The 16,201-nt window shown below is 43.5% G+C and overlaps 1 protein-coding gene across 3 annotated transcripts in view; it reads left to right on the forward strand.

Annotated features, from left to right (window-relative positions):
• The window catches only part of Herpud2 (HERPUD family member 2), a 127,105-nt gene that overhangs the window by 72,743 nt on the left and 38,161 nt on the right, over window positions 1-16,201 (forward strand). The window contains exon 1 of one of the 3 annotated variants that reach the window (XM_004840304.4): window positions 11,687-12,496. The exons of 1 other annotated variant lie outside the window; for it this stretch is intronic. In XM_004840304.4, the coding sequence (XP_004840361.1) occupies window positions 12,350-12,496 (147 nt within the window). In that variant the 5' untranslated portion in view covers window positions 11,687-12,349. Of the gene's footprint in view, window positions 1-11,686; window positions 12,497-16,201 lie in introns of those variants that run through there. One more of the 3 variants, XM_087196419.1, reaches the window with a different exon arrangement.

The raw sequence follows: 16,201 nt of genomic DNA on the forward strand, positions 1-16,201 counted from the left end.
TAATTTCCTTTTTTTGTATGAGCTTTGGGTTTGTTATCATCTACATATAATTTTTAAAAAAGCTTTATAGTATTCCACTGTATGAATGTGTTATGCTCCTCTTTCTTTTCTTTCTTTCTTCTCTTTCTTTCTATCTATCTATCTTTCTTTCTTTCTTTCTTTCTTTCTTTCTTTCTTTCTTTCTTTCTTTCTTTCTTTCTTTCTTTCTTTCTTTCTTTTCTTTGAACTGAACCCAGGGCCTTCACACTGAACTACATCTCCAGCACTTTTTATTTTGAGACAGGTCTTGCTAAGTCACTCAATTGTCCAGGCTGGGCCTGAACTTGTGATCCTCCTGCATCAGCCTCCTGAGTGCTGACATTACATGTGTAGGCCACCACACCCAGACTGTTTTACTTTATTAACCAAATCTTCACTGTTGGATTTTGTTCTCAAAGTTTGCTATTATAATAAATGGTATATAACCATTGCTCATACTTCTTTTTAAAAAAAAATTGGGAGGAATTATTTTAACTGAAAAACAGCATGCATATTTAAAAGTTTTTAAATTATGAAATGTAATATAAAGAGTACATACAACTTAACAGTGAAAAACCATATATTGGCCACCTAGGTCATGAGGTAGAACATTGTGATCTGAGGACACATCACATCCCTTCTTGAGTTCAGTCCCCCTTTGAGGCTTTGACATATCCATTATCAAAGGGCTTCCCAGAAGCCTAGTTTTCATTTGTCCTCCAGCACACTCTTTGTCAAGTATCCATCTTTGGGAATGGTCATGAAGTAACTACAGTATATTGCCATCAAAAGCAAAAAACCACATCCTGTTAGGTCAAACATCACATTAGTGTTGCCAAGACTGTACCTTTGTTTCTAAATAGTATTTGAAAATAGAATCCCATTTGAATACCGGTTCTCTGTGCCTGTGATATTTAGCAAGGTTGTGGGTGTTTGGGGTCAATACTGACCAGTAAGGAAGTCCCAGTTGTCCAGGTAAGAGGCCACTGCAAGGGGTCAGCCTGATACCATCATGGGTTCTCATTAGTAATGGAACAGAATGCAGTTCTCAAAGTGTCTTCAGTTTCTTGTCCTCTTCTTTCAGTTCTTCACTGCTCTGTGTCAGATTGGAGCAACTCTGGACTTTGATGTGGATTTAAGAGAAAAGGTGCAGTAGTCAGAAAGCAGATGTTTTATTGGTAGGGGATGTGTGTCTCTAGACTGTGTGCAAGTCTACAGATATATGGTGCATATGTGTGAGTGTCTGTGAGAATATGTATGTAGGTGCACATATAGGTATGTGATGTGTGTGTCTTACACACTTAGAATTAATTTCCTTTCATCATCTATATCAGTTAAAAAGGAAGTCATTTTCTTACAGAAAAAAATAGTCTGATTTCTTTGTCTTGGCAAGCAAGGACATCCAGAACCCTTCAAGGAGATCTGATGTATTTCAGCCATTAATCTTAAAGAGATAACTTAAGGTCACCAGTTGCCATCTTTCCTACAATGGAGAAGGCCACCAAGCAATGGTGTCAATGTCTCACTGGGATGTAGAGGGAAATATGGAAAGAGAACTCCTCCACCCAGCCAGGCCTTTTTAATAAGTCAGCTTTTTATTGCTTGCAGTGAAATGAACTAAATGATGTTCAGTAAATTTAAAAGTTTGGGATGACCCAACACTTGAAGTTAAGGGGGAAAGGTTTATTTAGCTCACAGTCTGTAGAGGTTTCAGTCCATAATCAGTGGGCCCTAAGGCAGGGTGGCATGGCAGATGGGCATCACAGAGGAGAAACAGTTCATGGTGGGCAGAAGGTAGCAAAATAAGCAAGAGATGACCACAGCTCTTTCTGTCCCTTATATCTTATCCAGACTACTTAAGGCAGGTAGCACTCACACCTTCAATCCCAGTGCCCATGATCCTAGCATTGCACCATGACTCAATGCCAGGGTCACACACTCTAGATCCAGCCACCTCTGAAAAAGCCCCATCTATGACCGCATGAGGCTTTAGGAGGACATCTAAACAGAAGCTCTAAGAAAGAGTTTTTTAGTTTCTTTTTTTCTTTAGTACTATATATGTTTGTGATACATAATAGTCACTTTCATCTTGGGGAATTGGTATATATACATATAGCATCTTAATCATTTTTACTTCCCCTTCTCCTCCCTCCCCTCCCATGTCTCCTATTCCCAGAAAAAGGCTTTTAAGTAAAAAAAAACATAGCTGATACAAAAATCCTATGAAATAATTTATTCTGAAAATGGTTCCTGTTGATCAGTAAAAATGAGACCAGGTGTCCAAAATGGAGGTTTCTAAAGGAATTCTGGAACTGAACTGAACTGAACCAAACCAAACCAACCAAACCAGAGAACCAGTATATAAATGGTGAGGATCAAAGAATATCATGTCTCTCATGAATCTGAGAAAAAAAACCAATTTATTTTTTGTTTTTTGAGTCAGGGTCTCACTTTGTAGTTCAGGTAGTCTTGAACTCATTATATAGCGCAGGCTGGCCTTGAACTTGGGGTGATCCTTCTGCTTCAGCCTCCTGAGTGCTGCAATTTCAGGTGTGTACCACCACACCTGACTAAAAAGACCAATTTAAACTGAACTTTCTTATCTTTCTGCAGGCTTATTTACTGCTAGAGATTTCTGGGCATCCTCACATATGTAGGTGGTTTATAAGAACAATGTCTTAAATTTTTTCCTTTCCCAACGTATAATGCTATGACCTGCGACCTGGGATAAAAGTGAACAATAGATAGTATGTTAGCCAAAGAATGACTTTCACAGACACAAAAGAAAAGTTGGAAGCATACAACAAGTATAGGAGATTCCAGTCGTATGTGCAGTATCAATTACTAGATTAAAATGCGGAGTATAATTGAGAAGGAGCAAACAGGAGAATGGAATCTTTTTTTTTGGTACCAGGGATCGAACTCCAGTCCTTGAGCTTGCGAGGCAGGCAGGGTAACCACTGAGCTAAATCCCCGGCCCTAGGAGAATGGAATCTTAATAGCTTGTAGTCAACAAAGAATGTATGAGACTCCTAGCCATGTCTGGAGAGTGATGTCTTCCCATTGCTTTGTCCCTGTGGCAATTCTGTGGTCTTTTTTTTTTGCTGTGTCTCCTGCATATGACTCAGATTCTCCCACACTCTATTATTTGTGAGCAAACACAAGGTAAAGGACATAAAACGGTTACACAGAAAACCCTACGGAGTGGCAGCTAGCAGTGGTGTTCAATAGGAGCAAACAGGACAATACAATAAAATCATAAGCCTTTTGTATCAACAGCTCTATTAATTACTGAGTGATGGTGGGTGAGTTAGTTAACTTGTCTATTTCCCTCTCTGAAAAGTGAGTACAGTATTATCACTTAGCCATGATATTGTTTGTAAGCAAAAAAGCTTGCATGGGACAATGCTGCTATCCCAACAGGTAAGGCATCAGTGTGTAACCCGGGGCCTCACAGTCAGTGAGGGAGACAGACTCAGCAAGCAGCATTCATTGTCTGGTCTTCGTGGTACTCATAAAATGACAGGAACCTACTCATAAAGTCCCTTGGGTGGTTTGAAAGTGAGCTCAGTGGGCTCAGACCTGCCCTGAAGGGATCTGGAGGGATCATCATGTGACGACACCCAGCAGGATTGATCCGGGTTTGTAACTGGCACACACTGCCGTCTTGGTTCTGAGGGGGCCTTAGTCATACATTCTTGCAACCAACTGCACATTTTTGGACGGGGCCACAACAAAGTTGTGAAACGTGACTCCCTTCAGGGAGAAAACTCCTGCATTCCTTGAGAATAAATTCGATGTGGAGGACTCTGCTCCATTCTGAAGCCTGAGCTCTGTAGGCTTTTTCGGTCAAAGCTGGCTTGCTTTCTCAAAGACTCAACCCTACGCAACCCTGTGTGAAGACAACATGCAGAGAAAGCAACTAAGTAAACCCAGCCAGGAATTTTCTCTGAGAACTTTGGCCTTTTGACCAGTTTATGGAAATTTAAAAAATTGTTATGCACGTTTTGGAAACTTTTTTTCAAGATAAAATAGAAAGCATAACAATCCGTATGTTTGGATTTTGGGGTTTTATTTTGGTTGCATTGGGCCTCTGCACTGAACTATATCTGCAGCCCTTTCTACTTTACTTTATTTATTTAAATTCTGAGACAGTGTCTCTCTAAGGCTCTAAATTGCCCATGCTGGGCTCAAACTTGCAATCTTCCTGCCTCAGCCTTATAGAGTGCTGGGATTACAGGCATACAGCACCATGTACATTTGTATTACTGAGTGCAAGGAATGAATGAATGAATGAATGAATGAAGGAGCTTTCCGGTATATAGGTTTTTGGTACTTGAAGTACTTAACTGTCATTCTCTGCTTCCTTACTGTCAAACTACATAATCAGTTATTCTGCTGATCCTACTCTGGCTTTAGAATTTTAACACACTTAATTAGAAAGACACAACCATCATGAAGAAATGGCTGTAGACACTAGAAGTGAAGTGGGAAGGGACCGGTAGAGTGTGATGGGAAAGTTACATTGTCCTCAGGAATGGCACAGTAGGAGGCTGGCATGGAGGTACAAACCTGTAATCCCAGTACTCTTGGAGAGTGAGGCAGGAGGGTTGTAAGTTCAAGCCCAGCAACCTAAGAACTTCTGGAGACCCTGTCTCAAAAAGGAAAAAGGAAAAAAGGACTGAGGATGTAGTTCAGTGTGAAGGCTTGGGTTCAACCCCTGGTATCAAATAAACAAGCTGGTGTGGTAGGGAGCAGGAGTGAGTAGGGGTGAAGGGGGCAATGTGCCTAGCAGCGTGGGGTCCATTAGATTTCCTGTAGCAGAGCTGGGTCTCCCTCCCTACTGGCTACACGAAAGGAGTCTCAGCTGGGCCCAAGAAAAGCAGAGTGGAGTGTTAAAAACAATTCTGCTGGGTGTGGTGGTGCACACTTGTAATCCCAATACTTGGAAGGCTGAGGCAGAAGGATCACCACAAGTTTGAGTCCAGTATGGACTACATAGTGAGTTTATGGCCAGCCCGAACTACATAGCAAGATCCTGTCTCAAAAAAACAACAGCAAACAAACAAACAAGCAAATATCCCCTGGGGGGAAAGTGTGAGGAAAAGTTGGAAGAGTCACATTTAATTTGTTTGGATTCTGCATATGGCCCCAGTCACTTGAGACATCAGATCACATCTCTTCCCCACTTTCTCCGCTGCTGGTAGAGACCTAGGTAGCTGGATGTGTGGCAGGGCCTGGAAATTTCCCTCTTTCGTTTTTACAGTCATGGTGTGCTTGCCTCATTTTTTCCATTTGGATTGCAAACTTCTTGATGGCACATATATTTTGCTGTTCTTTGCATCTTCTGTACTACTGATTTGCACAAATATTAATGTGAATTAGAATCCACGTGTCTCTCTAAACATAATGGACTCTGGTTCAAAGCTTGTCCCGCATGTTGTGAAGCAGATCTCCTTTTCAGGGTGCTGTTGCTCCATGCTTGCTGTGATGAGGAGGTTGCTAACAGCCATAGCTATCTGTGAAGGGAAGCAGCTCTGTAGCTTTGCAAGGGGTAGTGCTCCCCTTGGTGACCTCCTCCTCCATGCCTTGGGGAAGGGACTGTCTTCTGTGATTTCTCATGGAACACTGACAGGGTCAGTGGCCATGCAGGTGACATGTGATGTAGTTCAATAGTCCTCCTTCCTTATGCTCTTGAGTTCTTTCTCTACATCCCACCAGGAAAGCTGTTCTACATGTGGGCCACCTTTGAGTCCATGTTTCAGTCAACTGAATAAACTGTGAGAGCCATCTTCAGCAAGCATGAGTAAACACATTAAAGTGGGACTCTTGGCCTGATCTAGCATTACAGTCCACCCCTTGGATAATACTCGTAGAACAGACTCATGCACATCCCCAGATGTCTGCAGAGACATCTTAAGAGTCTTGTGATTCTTCTGGTGTGCATTAGATCTTCCTGGGCCACAGTGTGTACTTCCCTGGTACACTGATAGTTAACCCTAGTTATAGTGGAAGTAGGGGGTGGTTATGATGGGTCTTGAGGAGAAGCAACACCCTTTTTAAAGAATTTGCTCCAGATGATTTTATTACTGAGTTTTCAAGGAAAGGGAAGCTGGTATCCAGAGGGAAAAAAGCATAGAGTGATTTGGAGTTTTAAGACTCAGTTTTATCTGGGCCCAATCAGGTGACCCCATTCCAATTTTCCAGATCCCCATTCTTTTCTAGTTAGTGCCCTAGCTTCCACAGGAAACATTTGATAGGCTCTGTAAATTCAACTATTACTATAGTTCAGCAGCTCTTAAAATTTTGAAGCTGGCCATGATGGCATGATGGGAGTGGGTAGGTTCATGTGGGAGGATCACTTGAGTGGTGGAGCTTGAAGCCAGCTGGAGTACCTGGTGAGAGCCCATCTCAAAACAGACAAACAAACACACAAGCTGGGCGAGGTGGTGTGCACATATAGTTCCAGCATTCTGGGAGGCTGAGGCAGGACTGCAAATTCAGGCTTGGCCTGGGTAACTCAGCAACTTAGTGAGATTGTGTCTGGAAAAAAAAAAGTAAGAAGGGCTGGGGATGCAGCTCAGTGGGGAGGCCTTGGGTTTGACTCTCAGTACTGCAAACAAAACAAAACACACACTGTTATGGCTCATATCTAGATGTCCCCCCAAAGTCTCATGTGGTCATAGGTGGACTTTTCAGAGGTAGCTGGGTCTAGAGTATGTGATGCTGGGATTAAGGGTGTGATGCTGGGTATTGATTCATGGTGTGATGCTAGGATTAAGACTGCCCCACCCTGGATGTGAGTGCTATTCAACCTAAGGATGGGTAGCCTACATAGACTATGAGAGACAGAAAGGGCTGCTGTGTTCATTGGTTGTTGCTTTGCTATTTTACTGCTTGCTGCCTTCTGCCTGCCTTGAACTGTTTCTCCTCTGCCATGCCACCCTGCCTTGGAGCCAGGCAACCATGAACTGAATCTTCTACAAACTGTGAGCCAAATAAACCTTTCCTCTTTCAACTTTGGGTGTTGGATGTTTTGTCTCAGCAATGAGAAAAGTAAGACACATATACAATACAATTTTACACTTGATTTTCTTTTATTTCTGGTTATCTTTTATTTACATTAATTTTATTGGTACATTTTATATATACATGATAACATTCATCATTGGGAGTTTGTACCCATACATAATATATCTTGATTCTTCTATTTTTCCCATTTCTCTCCCTTCTCAACCTTTCTTCCCTCCTATTTACAAAAGCTTTTTAAATTTTTTTCCTTCCCTTTTCCCTCCCTCCTACCCTTGTTCCCCTTCCTATTTGAACATTTTCTTCCTGTTTCCTATTATCTATCATACATTTTGGTCCTTTCTTCCAGAAAGAGTTAAAAGCATCATACCACAGTTAATACATGCAAACCCATGTTTACAGCAGCACAACTTGTAATAAATAGCTAAATCTTGGCAACAGTCCAAATGCCTATCAGTGGATTTTTTTTAATACAATGGAGCACTATTCTGCCATAAAAGATAAGTTTGAGACATTTCTAGGTAAATGAATGCACCTTGAGACCATACTCTTAAATGAAATAAATCGGACACACACGTTTAAATATTGCATTGCTTCTCTGGTGTGAAACTGAAAGAATAAATAAGGACCAAAATGTCTAACAGATAATAGGAAATAGGAAGAAATTGTGCTGGATTTTTAATCACATCATACTTATGTCTGCACGAGCAGGAAGATTCTTTTACGGTCATCATAGAAGCCTTCTGGCCTTTGGCAGTGACTTGAGCTGAGAGTCAGGAGATTGTAATTTTCTTTATAAGTGCTCAGGAGCACTGCCAAGGGTCTGCCCCACCAGTGTCCTTCCAGCCATCCTAGCTGCCATGAAATGTGCTGTGCTCACACCACAGTGAAGCCACACGAGCAGGTGCCAAGGACTGTTCAGAAGAGTTTCTCACAGAGTTGCCAAAGAAGGTGGCATGAGAGGGCTGCACCAGCCCTACAGAGACACAGGAGGAGCGGTGCTGGCAATGTCTGGAAGACAGGCCTACATGACCTCTGAGAGGTTGCTCCTGAAAGGCCTTTCCTTTTGTGTGTCTTGTTATCCATGAATATCTCAGAAAAAGGAAGTTCAGTGTAATGGAAAGAATGTGCAGGACAGTAGAATCAGAACTCTATTTGGAACTTAATAGCTGTGTGACTTGGGGAAGACACTGTCTGAGCCTCAGTGTCTTCAGTAGCTCTCAGGGCTGTCCCAAGAATTCATTAGATGATACATCACTGAAATTATGCTTCTGGTATTTAATGTATGTGTGGTTTTCTTTGTGCTTCTTTGGGATAGGGTCTTGCTGGTTTCGAACTCCTGGGCTCAAGTGATCCTACTGTCTACTGCCTATACCTCTTGAGTAGCTGGGACGAAGCGCATTTTCCACTGCACCCAGCTATTCCTTCCATTTTCTATAAGAGACAGTTTATAATTCAACATCTGGGACCAATTAAGATTTTAAAAGTACAGTGTTCAGATGAACTAATTTTCACAGGCTTCCAGTGTGGATTTCATTTTTATAAACAAGACACTTGATTGAGATTTGATTAGATGCTTTGTGGCACAGCATGATAAAAAATGACAAGTATGGAGAAAGCAGAAATGGAAGCCAGATGGCCAACATCACCTTTGAAATGTGCAACTGCCAGATCATCACTTGACTAAAGTCTTTCCTTCCAAGACAGCAATCAATCCAACAGCCAATCAAGCAGGAAAACGCAAAAGACCAACCAATATTGTGAAAGCATATTAGCTTCCTGGAAGCACTCCAAATGTCTTTGGAAAAGCTCAATGACAAGCACTTGATTTTCTCTGGATTTTTAAAGAAATGGGAATCTTACAGAATGAAACTATACAAGTTCTTCTAGCTGTCCTCCCTATCTGGATGATTAAAAGAATCAGAAGCAAACATTTCAAATACTGGAAATCACTTATTACTTACAATAATTTTTTCTGAAGTTCTCTTTTACTTTATCAATAAAAAGAGCTGTCCCACAGGCCAAAATCATCCCGAATTTCTAAACTAGTTAGGAATTACTGTACTGAGTAATTGATGTTGTTCAAATTAACATTTATTAACAAATCACAAATGTTGTATTACCTGTTACCATCGTACTTTTTAAGAATTCTCATTAGGGGTGGCCTTTAGTAACAAATGGTAACTACAATGTGCAACTGCTCTTTTCCCTTTCCAATTCTTTTTCTAACCTCTCACATTTCCATGTGTCTGCAGCAAGTACAGGGGTTTAATGCTCAGGGCAGCCTCGCAGTAACTGTCGCCATCTTTTGCATCCCCTTAGGGGGACTATTTTTTCTACTCCTGTCAAATACCCTCAATATTCTGAGGACCACCCTATCACAAACTGTCCTACAATACATATATTTTAATTAAAAAACGGGATATTTATATACTGTCTTTATTGTGGTTTAGCTCAACAGCATCAAAAATATTTTTAGGAGTGGGACACGAGGGCACATACCTGTAATCCCAGAACTTTGGGAGGCTAAGGCAGAAGGATCTCAAGTTTGAACCCAGCTTGGGCAACTCAGTGAAATTCTGTCTCAAAATAAAAACCAAAAAAGTGTTGGGGATGTAGTTCAGTGTGAAGGCCCTACAGGTTCAATTTCCAGTACCACAAAACCAAATATTTTTAGGTATGTACTTAAGCATCTACAAAGTTAAAACTATTTTTCTGATACCATTAACCTATATGTTTCAATGTCTTGCAAATTTGTTACAATTTTCATATTTTGTCCACATTAGCCAAGCTTTGGTGCACTCTGCTTTAACCAGTGCTTCACACAGTGAAATGCTCATTCTGTCTTAATGTACATTTCATTTTTTTTTGCGTTACTGGGGATCAAACTCAGGACCTTGCATTTCATTTTAATAATCCACATGTTATAGTGCTAAGTGAGATGTCCATACCATCTCTGGAGGATTTCTGGAGGACTGAGTCACAAGTATTAAAAGAGACTGCAGAGGTGAGCAGTGATTCCTGCTTTAAAGAGGAATGTAATGTAAAATAAGTCTTAGGGAAGACAATCATGGCTACCATGGTGGCACAATAATGCCATCAAAGACCCAGCCTCTTTTCTGCTCTGCCATCCTTGTCGTGTAGGTCCTTGTTCTCCAGTTCCTTGCTTCCTGAGGCAACTATGGTTGCCGCACCCCAGCCTGAGACCCTCCAGACAGGAAGCTCCGTGCAGGGCAAGGATGGGCTCCTGCCACCAAAGCTTTCCTGGGAATGCCACGAACAACTTCAGACATCATTTCTTGGCTGGACCTGTAGCAAATGGCTGCTGCCTGTGACTCCTCCAAAATAAGACCTAGCTGGAAAAGAATTAGCCTTGAAAACTAGGGATCAAATATGCCAGCCCCTAGCCAGGTGTGGTGGCACACATCTGAAATCCCAGCCCTCGGGAGGCTAAGGCAGGATCACTGTGAGGTTGAGGCCAGCATGGACTACATAGTGAGTTCAAGGCCAGCCTGAACTACATAGCAAGACCCTGTCCCAAAAAATATAACAAACAAAAGCCAGCCCATCCTATTCTTAAAAATTAATTTAATTTTTAAAAAGCTAGAATTATGTTAAAATTCCACTAGGATGACTGAGTCAACATCCGTCTTCTGCAGAAAACCAGATCTCAGTGAGTTGGAGCTTTTCTATGACTGGAAACCAAGACCAGAGTTTATTTAGATCTGGATACCCTGGCAAAGGAGACAGCAGAGCGGGGTTCCAAAAGAGGAATCAAACAGGGTGAGGGATTGGGTGTTTTTTTTGTTTTGTTTTTGGGACAGGGTCTTGTTATGTACTTCAAGCCAGCCTTGAATTATGTAGCCCATGCTGCCGTGGAATTCAGTGATCCTCCTGCCTCAGCCTCCCAAGTGCTGGGATTTCAGAAGCATGCCACCAAGTTTGGCAAGACTGGGGTTTCCACGAGGATTTGAGGATATGGAAAATGGGGCTGGGCAGCAAATGTGAAGATCTAAAGAATGTCATTCTCCTGGATCAGTTGGCACGTTGTAGACCTTCCCGGAGCACCTGTGTTGAACTTAAAATCATGTTTACAGTTGCAATTCCGACCAGGTCACTCTCCTCAGGCTCACACGCTTTCTGCTTTGGACACTGCGGTATTAGGGAGGCCTTGTACTGGTATTCAGATATGTGAGTCCAGGCTGGGAGCACTGGGGGGCCTGACATCAAAGGCACAGCCGCCTGCCCAGCCGGGCGTCCCTCACCTTTGTTGTCCATGGCTCTAACGGAGTCTGGCTGTTCAGGGCCTCAGTTCTTCTCGTCGCCGTGGGCACCCACTCGGTAGGGAACCCACAGGGCTGCTGCCCCCTCCTGTGACCAGGGCGTGGCACGGCCTTCCCTGCACTGTGCCTGGCAGGCCGCCTACCCTGGGAAAAGTCTTGCCTCGGCCCCGGGAAGGGCATTAACTCGGTCAGGGACGACTCGTGGGATGGAGAAGCACTTTCCACCCGCCACGGAGCGAGCCAGGCACTAGCCAATCCCGCCACGCGGAGCGCCCTCCGGGACACCCGGCCTTCAGGGTACCGCAAGCTGCGGGGCGAGTCGGGCCTGCGTCGCGAAGCCCGGCGCGTGACGCACTTCCGCCCAGCGCTTCCGGCTTCGGGGGACCCGGACCCTGCTCCACAGCAATTCCAGGTCTGCGCGCTGGGCGCCGCAGCCTGTGTCCGCGCTCTCCAACCACCTGACGACGCCGCCACCGCGGTCGCGCCCGAGGCGTCCCGGGGAGCCGGGCCGCGCCCCTCGCCGGGTCCTCGCGCCGCACCGCGCCGCCTCGCGAGACCGGGCGCCGGAAGGGCGCGGCCGCGGCGGAGGACGCCCTCCCGGCCGGCCGGGCACAGTGGCGGCGCGCGGGCCTCCTGGAGCGGGAGTCGCGGCGGGCCAGTGGACGGGCGGGGCATCGCGTCGGGGCCTTGTTGCGTGTCCTCCCAGACCTTCCTGTCCCGCCCTTGCGCCGCCGCCTGCACCCCCGCCGCCCTGCGCACTCGGGAGCCTGGCGGAGTCCAGACCTGGCGGGGACGGCTGCGCCCTCGGCCCGGCACCCGACCCTGCCGCCGCCGCCTCTGCCCACCTTTGGTCCCGGCGATGGCCTTCCTGTCGCCCGATGCCCTTGTGACTGACCTGGACATTGAGTGTTAAGAGCTCACTTCCGTCCCCACCACAGCCGCGCCGGCGGGGACCACCTCGGCTCCTTAGGGCGGATCCGCTGCTTCTCTGGACTGGACTCTCTGGCTTCGGGGGCGCCATGGACCAAAGAGGGAAGGAGATTCCCGTGACCCTCATCATCAAAGCGCCGAACCAGAAATACAGTGACCAGACTGTTAGCTGCTTCTTGAACTGGACTGTGGCGAAACTAAAAATGCATCTGTCTAACGTGTACCCTAGCAAACCTGTAAGTGTGCAAGGCTGGGCACAACTGCTCCCATCTGTAGCTTTTTGTGCCACGTACCTTCCTTTTCCCTGCTCACCCCTTCCTCTCGTGTAGCAAGTAGGTCTCTTTCTGTAGACCGAGAAGTGTTTTCATTCTGAGGCAGTAGGTGTCTCTCGAGAGTTGGAACCATCATTAATATTTTCCCGATGAGGTTCAGTTAATTAATAAGTATGCAGAAGTGTCAAGAGACATAAGAATTGGCAAGTATGGAAAAGGGACCATTTTCCTTGGGTTTCACATCAACCTAATTTGAAGATGAGATGTATTCTTTTTATTTTTTATTTTTAAAGAAAACACTACAGCCCATATTCAAACTTTTTATGATTTCCAGACTAAAATGCCATTTTGCTGTTCAACACCTGGACCAGAAATTTGTTTACTGTGAAGAGAATTTTTTTTCTTGGAAATTAGAATGTGGCTCCCATAGAAATAATGCTTCCAAGACTACTATGTGTCTTATAGGAAGCAGAGTTACAAGTTGTAGGTTAACTCTCTTCCACCATCACCCTGTCTTGTTTTTCTCATGAAGAAGACACAGAAATTTCTTTAATTTAAAAGTCCTTTCACCCCACCCACCATTTGGTACTTCTTTTTATTCCTTTCATATTGAACTGCAAACTGTAAAGGCCTTTACATTACCTGTTTCACCAAAATCAGCATGAGTCTGTTTTCAATTCTGAATCCTGTCTAGATACTGCAAAGATAAATAAAATCAGACAAATGGTATAGCTCCATTTCTTCCCAAAGTCAGATCTGAGAGGACAGTTGATAATTAAGAAGTTTTAGAATAGTTTAGAAGTGTAATGTCATGTCACCATTGGATAGATTTTTCATTCTTGAATAACTAGTGTCCAGTTACTAAACCTTATGTTTAGTGAAAAAGTGTGGATTTTAGAGTGGGAAAGATTTTCTTGGCAATAGGCAGGCTTGAGACTTGAATATGGGCCATTCCTTTGGAAGGGAACTGCCTTTTTTTTGTTTTTTTTTGGTGTTTTGAGACAGGGTCTCGCTGTATATTCTAGACCTTGAACTCACTATATTGTCCAGGCTGGCCTGGAACTCCAGCCTGTCTCCTGAGGCATGTGCCACCATGCCTGGCATTGTGCTTTTAAAAAAAAGTTGAAAAAATACTTATTAGTACATGTTTGCAGTTCGCAATGATTATATTCATTCTGGGGAACGGCTGTATGTATGTAACACATTCCTTTCTTTTTCCCCTTTCCCTGCAGCTGTGCTTTGTAGGTTGTTTTTATGCACTTAGGTAAGGAAGACCTTGATCTGTGTTAGGATACTTATGAGTTACAGCTGTTTCCGTATTGCCATTTGTTTTTGTTTTGTTTTGTTTTGCTTTTGGTTTTTTGAGACTGGGTCTCACAATGTAGGCCAGACTGGCCTCAAACTTGGAATCCTACCTCCTGAGTGCCAGAATTACAGGTGGGTACCACTACACCCAGCTCATTGTTGCAGTATTGTTTGAGTAGGATTTTAGACTTCTAGAATAACCACAGAATTAGGACACTTTATTGCAAAAACAGGTTTAGAAAAACCACTCAGTTGGCAGTAGCTGTTTATCAGTACTTTGTGACACAAATATTTTTAGTAAGAGGAAAACCGAGCTATTTAATTATTTGGAACAAACTTTTTTTTTTTTTTTTTGAGACAGGGTCTTGCTCTGTAGTTCAGGCTGTCCTTGAGCTCACTGTGTAGCCCGGGCTCCTTGAACTTGTGGCAATCCTCCTGCCTCAGCTTCCTGAGTGCCGGGATTATACACATGCATAACCATGCTTGAGTTAATAAACATCTTTTATTTGAAAATCTTACACAGTAAGTAACAATTTGTTAAAGAATTTCTGCTTTAGCTGGGTGGTGATGCATGCCTGTAATCCTACCTACTCAGAAGGCTAAGGCAGGAGTATTGAAAATTGGAAGCCAGCAGAGCGATTTATTGAGACCCTGTCTGAAATGGTGGATGTAGCTCAGTGGTAGAGTGCTTGCCTCGTGTGTGACAACCCTGGGTTCAATCCTCAACACTGAGAAAAAAACTCCCCAAAACAAAACCCTCCCCAAAACCACAAAAACCCAAATTGCTTTACAAATTTTTTTTTATATTGCATATTATTAGTTTTATTCATTTTTAAAGTGCAAAGTAGCTTTTTAGAGTAGTCAGAACTGGAAGTCATAGTCTTAGGTAGATAGTAATGTTCGCAACATGGCCCATATACCGTTTGAAAGGACATTTTTCAGCAAGTATCTAAAAATATACTCAGGTATGAGATCTTAGTGTTATACTGTTAAACCAAAAGAGACTTGATCTGCAGTGTGATAGACCAAGAGTCACACTGTTCTACAACTTTTCTTTTTGAAAAAGTATCTGAGCTGGGAGTGTGAAACTTATGTGCCCTGAGGTGAGCCTGTCTTGCATCAGGAGAGAGGGAAAGTCAGTGCTCCTAGGGATTAGTCAGCTGCTTGCAAAACTTCTCTCCTCGGTTAATGAGAATGGGCAAGGGGTACCTATGGTTATTGTCTTAGAATTTCACTGACATCTTTGTACATTTACTAGGTTTGACAGGTTGACATTCTGATTTATCACTTGAAATTAATTTGTAGTATTTCTGTGGTTGAGGAACTGTTTAATGGTACTCTGTAGCCTTAGTAGTTGCTAACGTAGGTGTTAGAGTCCTAAAAGTTTACTCTATAAATTAGAATTCAGAACATTTTGTATTTAAACAATATTGTAACAGAAGTTCAGGTTCTTAGTTAATAGTAGTGCAAGTTTTTATAAGAACCTCAGGGTGCCTAAGAGCATGGCCTGATACCTGGTAACCCATTCCCCTTTTAATGACAAATAAACTTTGGTCTCCAGAATACCTCTGACCTGATGGGGAGTGAGGACTTCTAGTCTCTGTCCTAGAGTTAACTTTGCAGCTGCTTTTGTTAGTACAGCTGCAAAGAATCTCTGATTAGGGGTCCCCTCAACCTCAACTATGGCTATAGAGCCAGAGGAGGGCTTTCTAGAGAAGTAAGTCAAAGCAGAATGAAGTGATGGAATTGGCACATCCATGACATCTAAGATTACCCAGGGTTCCTTAGAGAAGATGGTGATGTCCATGGACAGGGGCATTGCAGGTTCCCCTGGGCCTCTTCTGTAACTGACCTAGCCCCTCTTTGGGAGCAGGGATAGTCAACCCTCCTGTGGCATGAGCAGGCATATTGGTTGCCTCACATCCAGAGTAGGGCCCAGACAGTGGCTTGGCGAAGTTGCATGCCCAGTTTGCAGTCCTCTTGGACTTGAAACAGGAACCTCAGTTGTCCTTGGGTTTCCCTTAGATGATTTGAGTGAGTTTAAAGCATTGCCAGTTGTGACAAGTATAATCTTAGCCTCTCTCTTTTGTCCCTCCTCTGGGTCCTGATTTTGTTGGACACAGAAAAGGCCATGTCTAGCAGTTGGGCCATAGGTATCTATGACCCATGTGAAGTTTTTGTAGTGTATGCTGAATATCTGGGGCTGATTGACAGATGAAGTGATGTCCTACTAGTTCTTTTCCCTCCCTGGAAGATGGCTCTACATGAGTATGTTTATGAAAGATTCAACGTACCTCTTTATCTCCCTGTTAAGAGCAGCTAGCATATCAGACATCATTCTTAGTCTGTGAGTAGTATTAGAGT

Source organism: Heterocephalus glaber, unplaced genomic scaffold (genome assembly GCF_053883595.1).
Source record: "Heterocephalus glaber isolate CG9 unplaced genomic scaffold, H.glaber_assembly_v1.0 deba00001610, whole genome shotgun sequence".
Lineage (NCBI taxonomy): Eukaryota > Metazoa > Chordata > Mammalia > Rodentia > Bathyergidae > Heterocephalus > Heterocephalus glaber.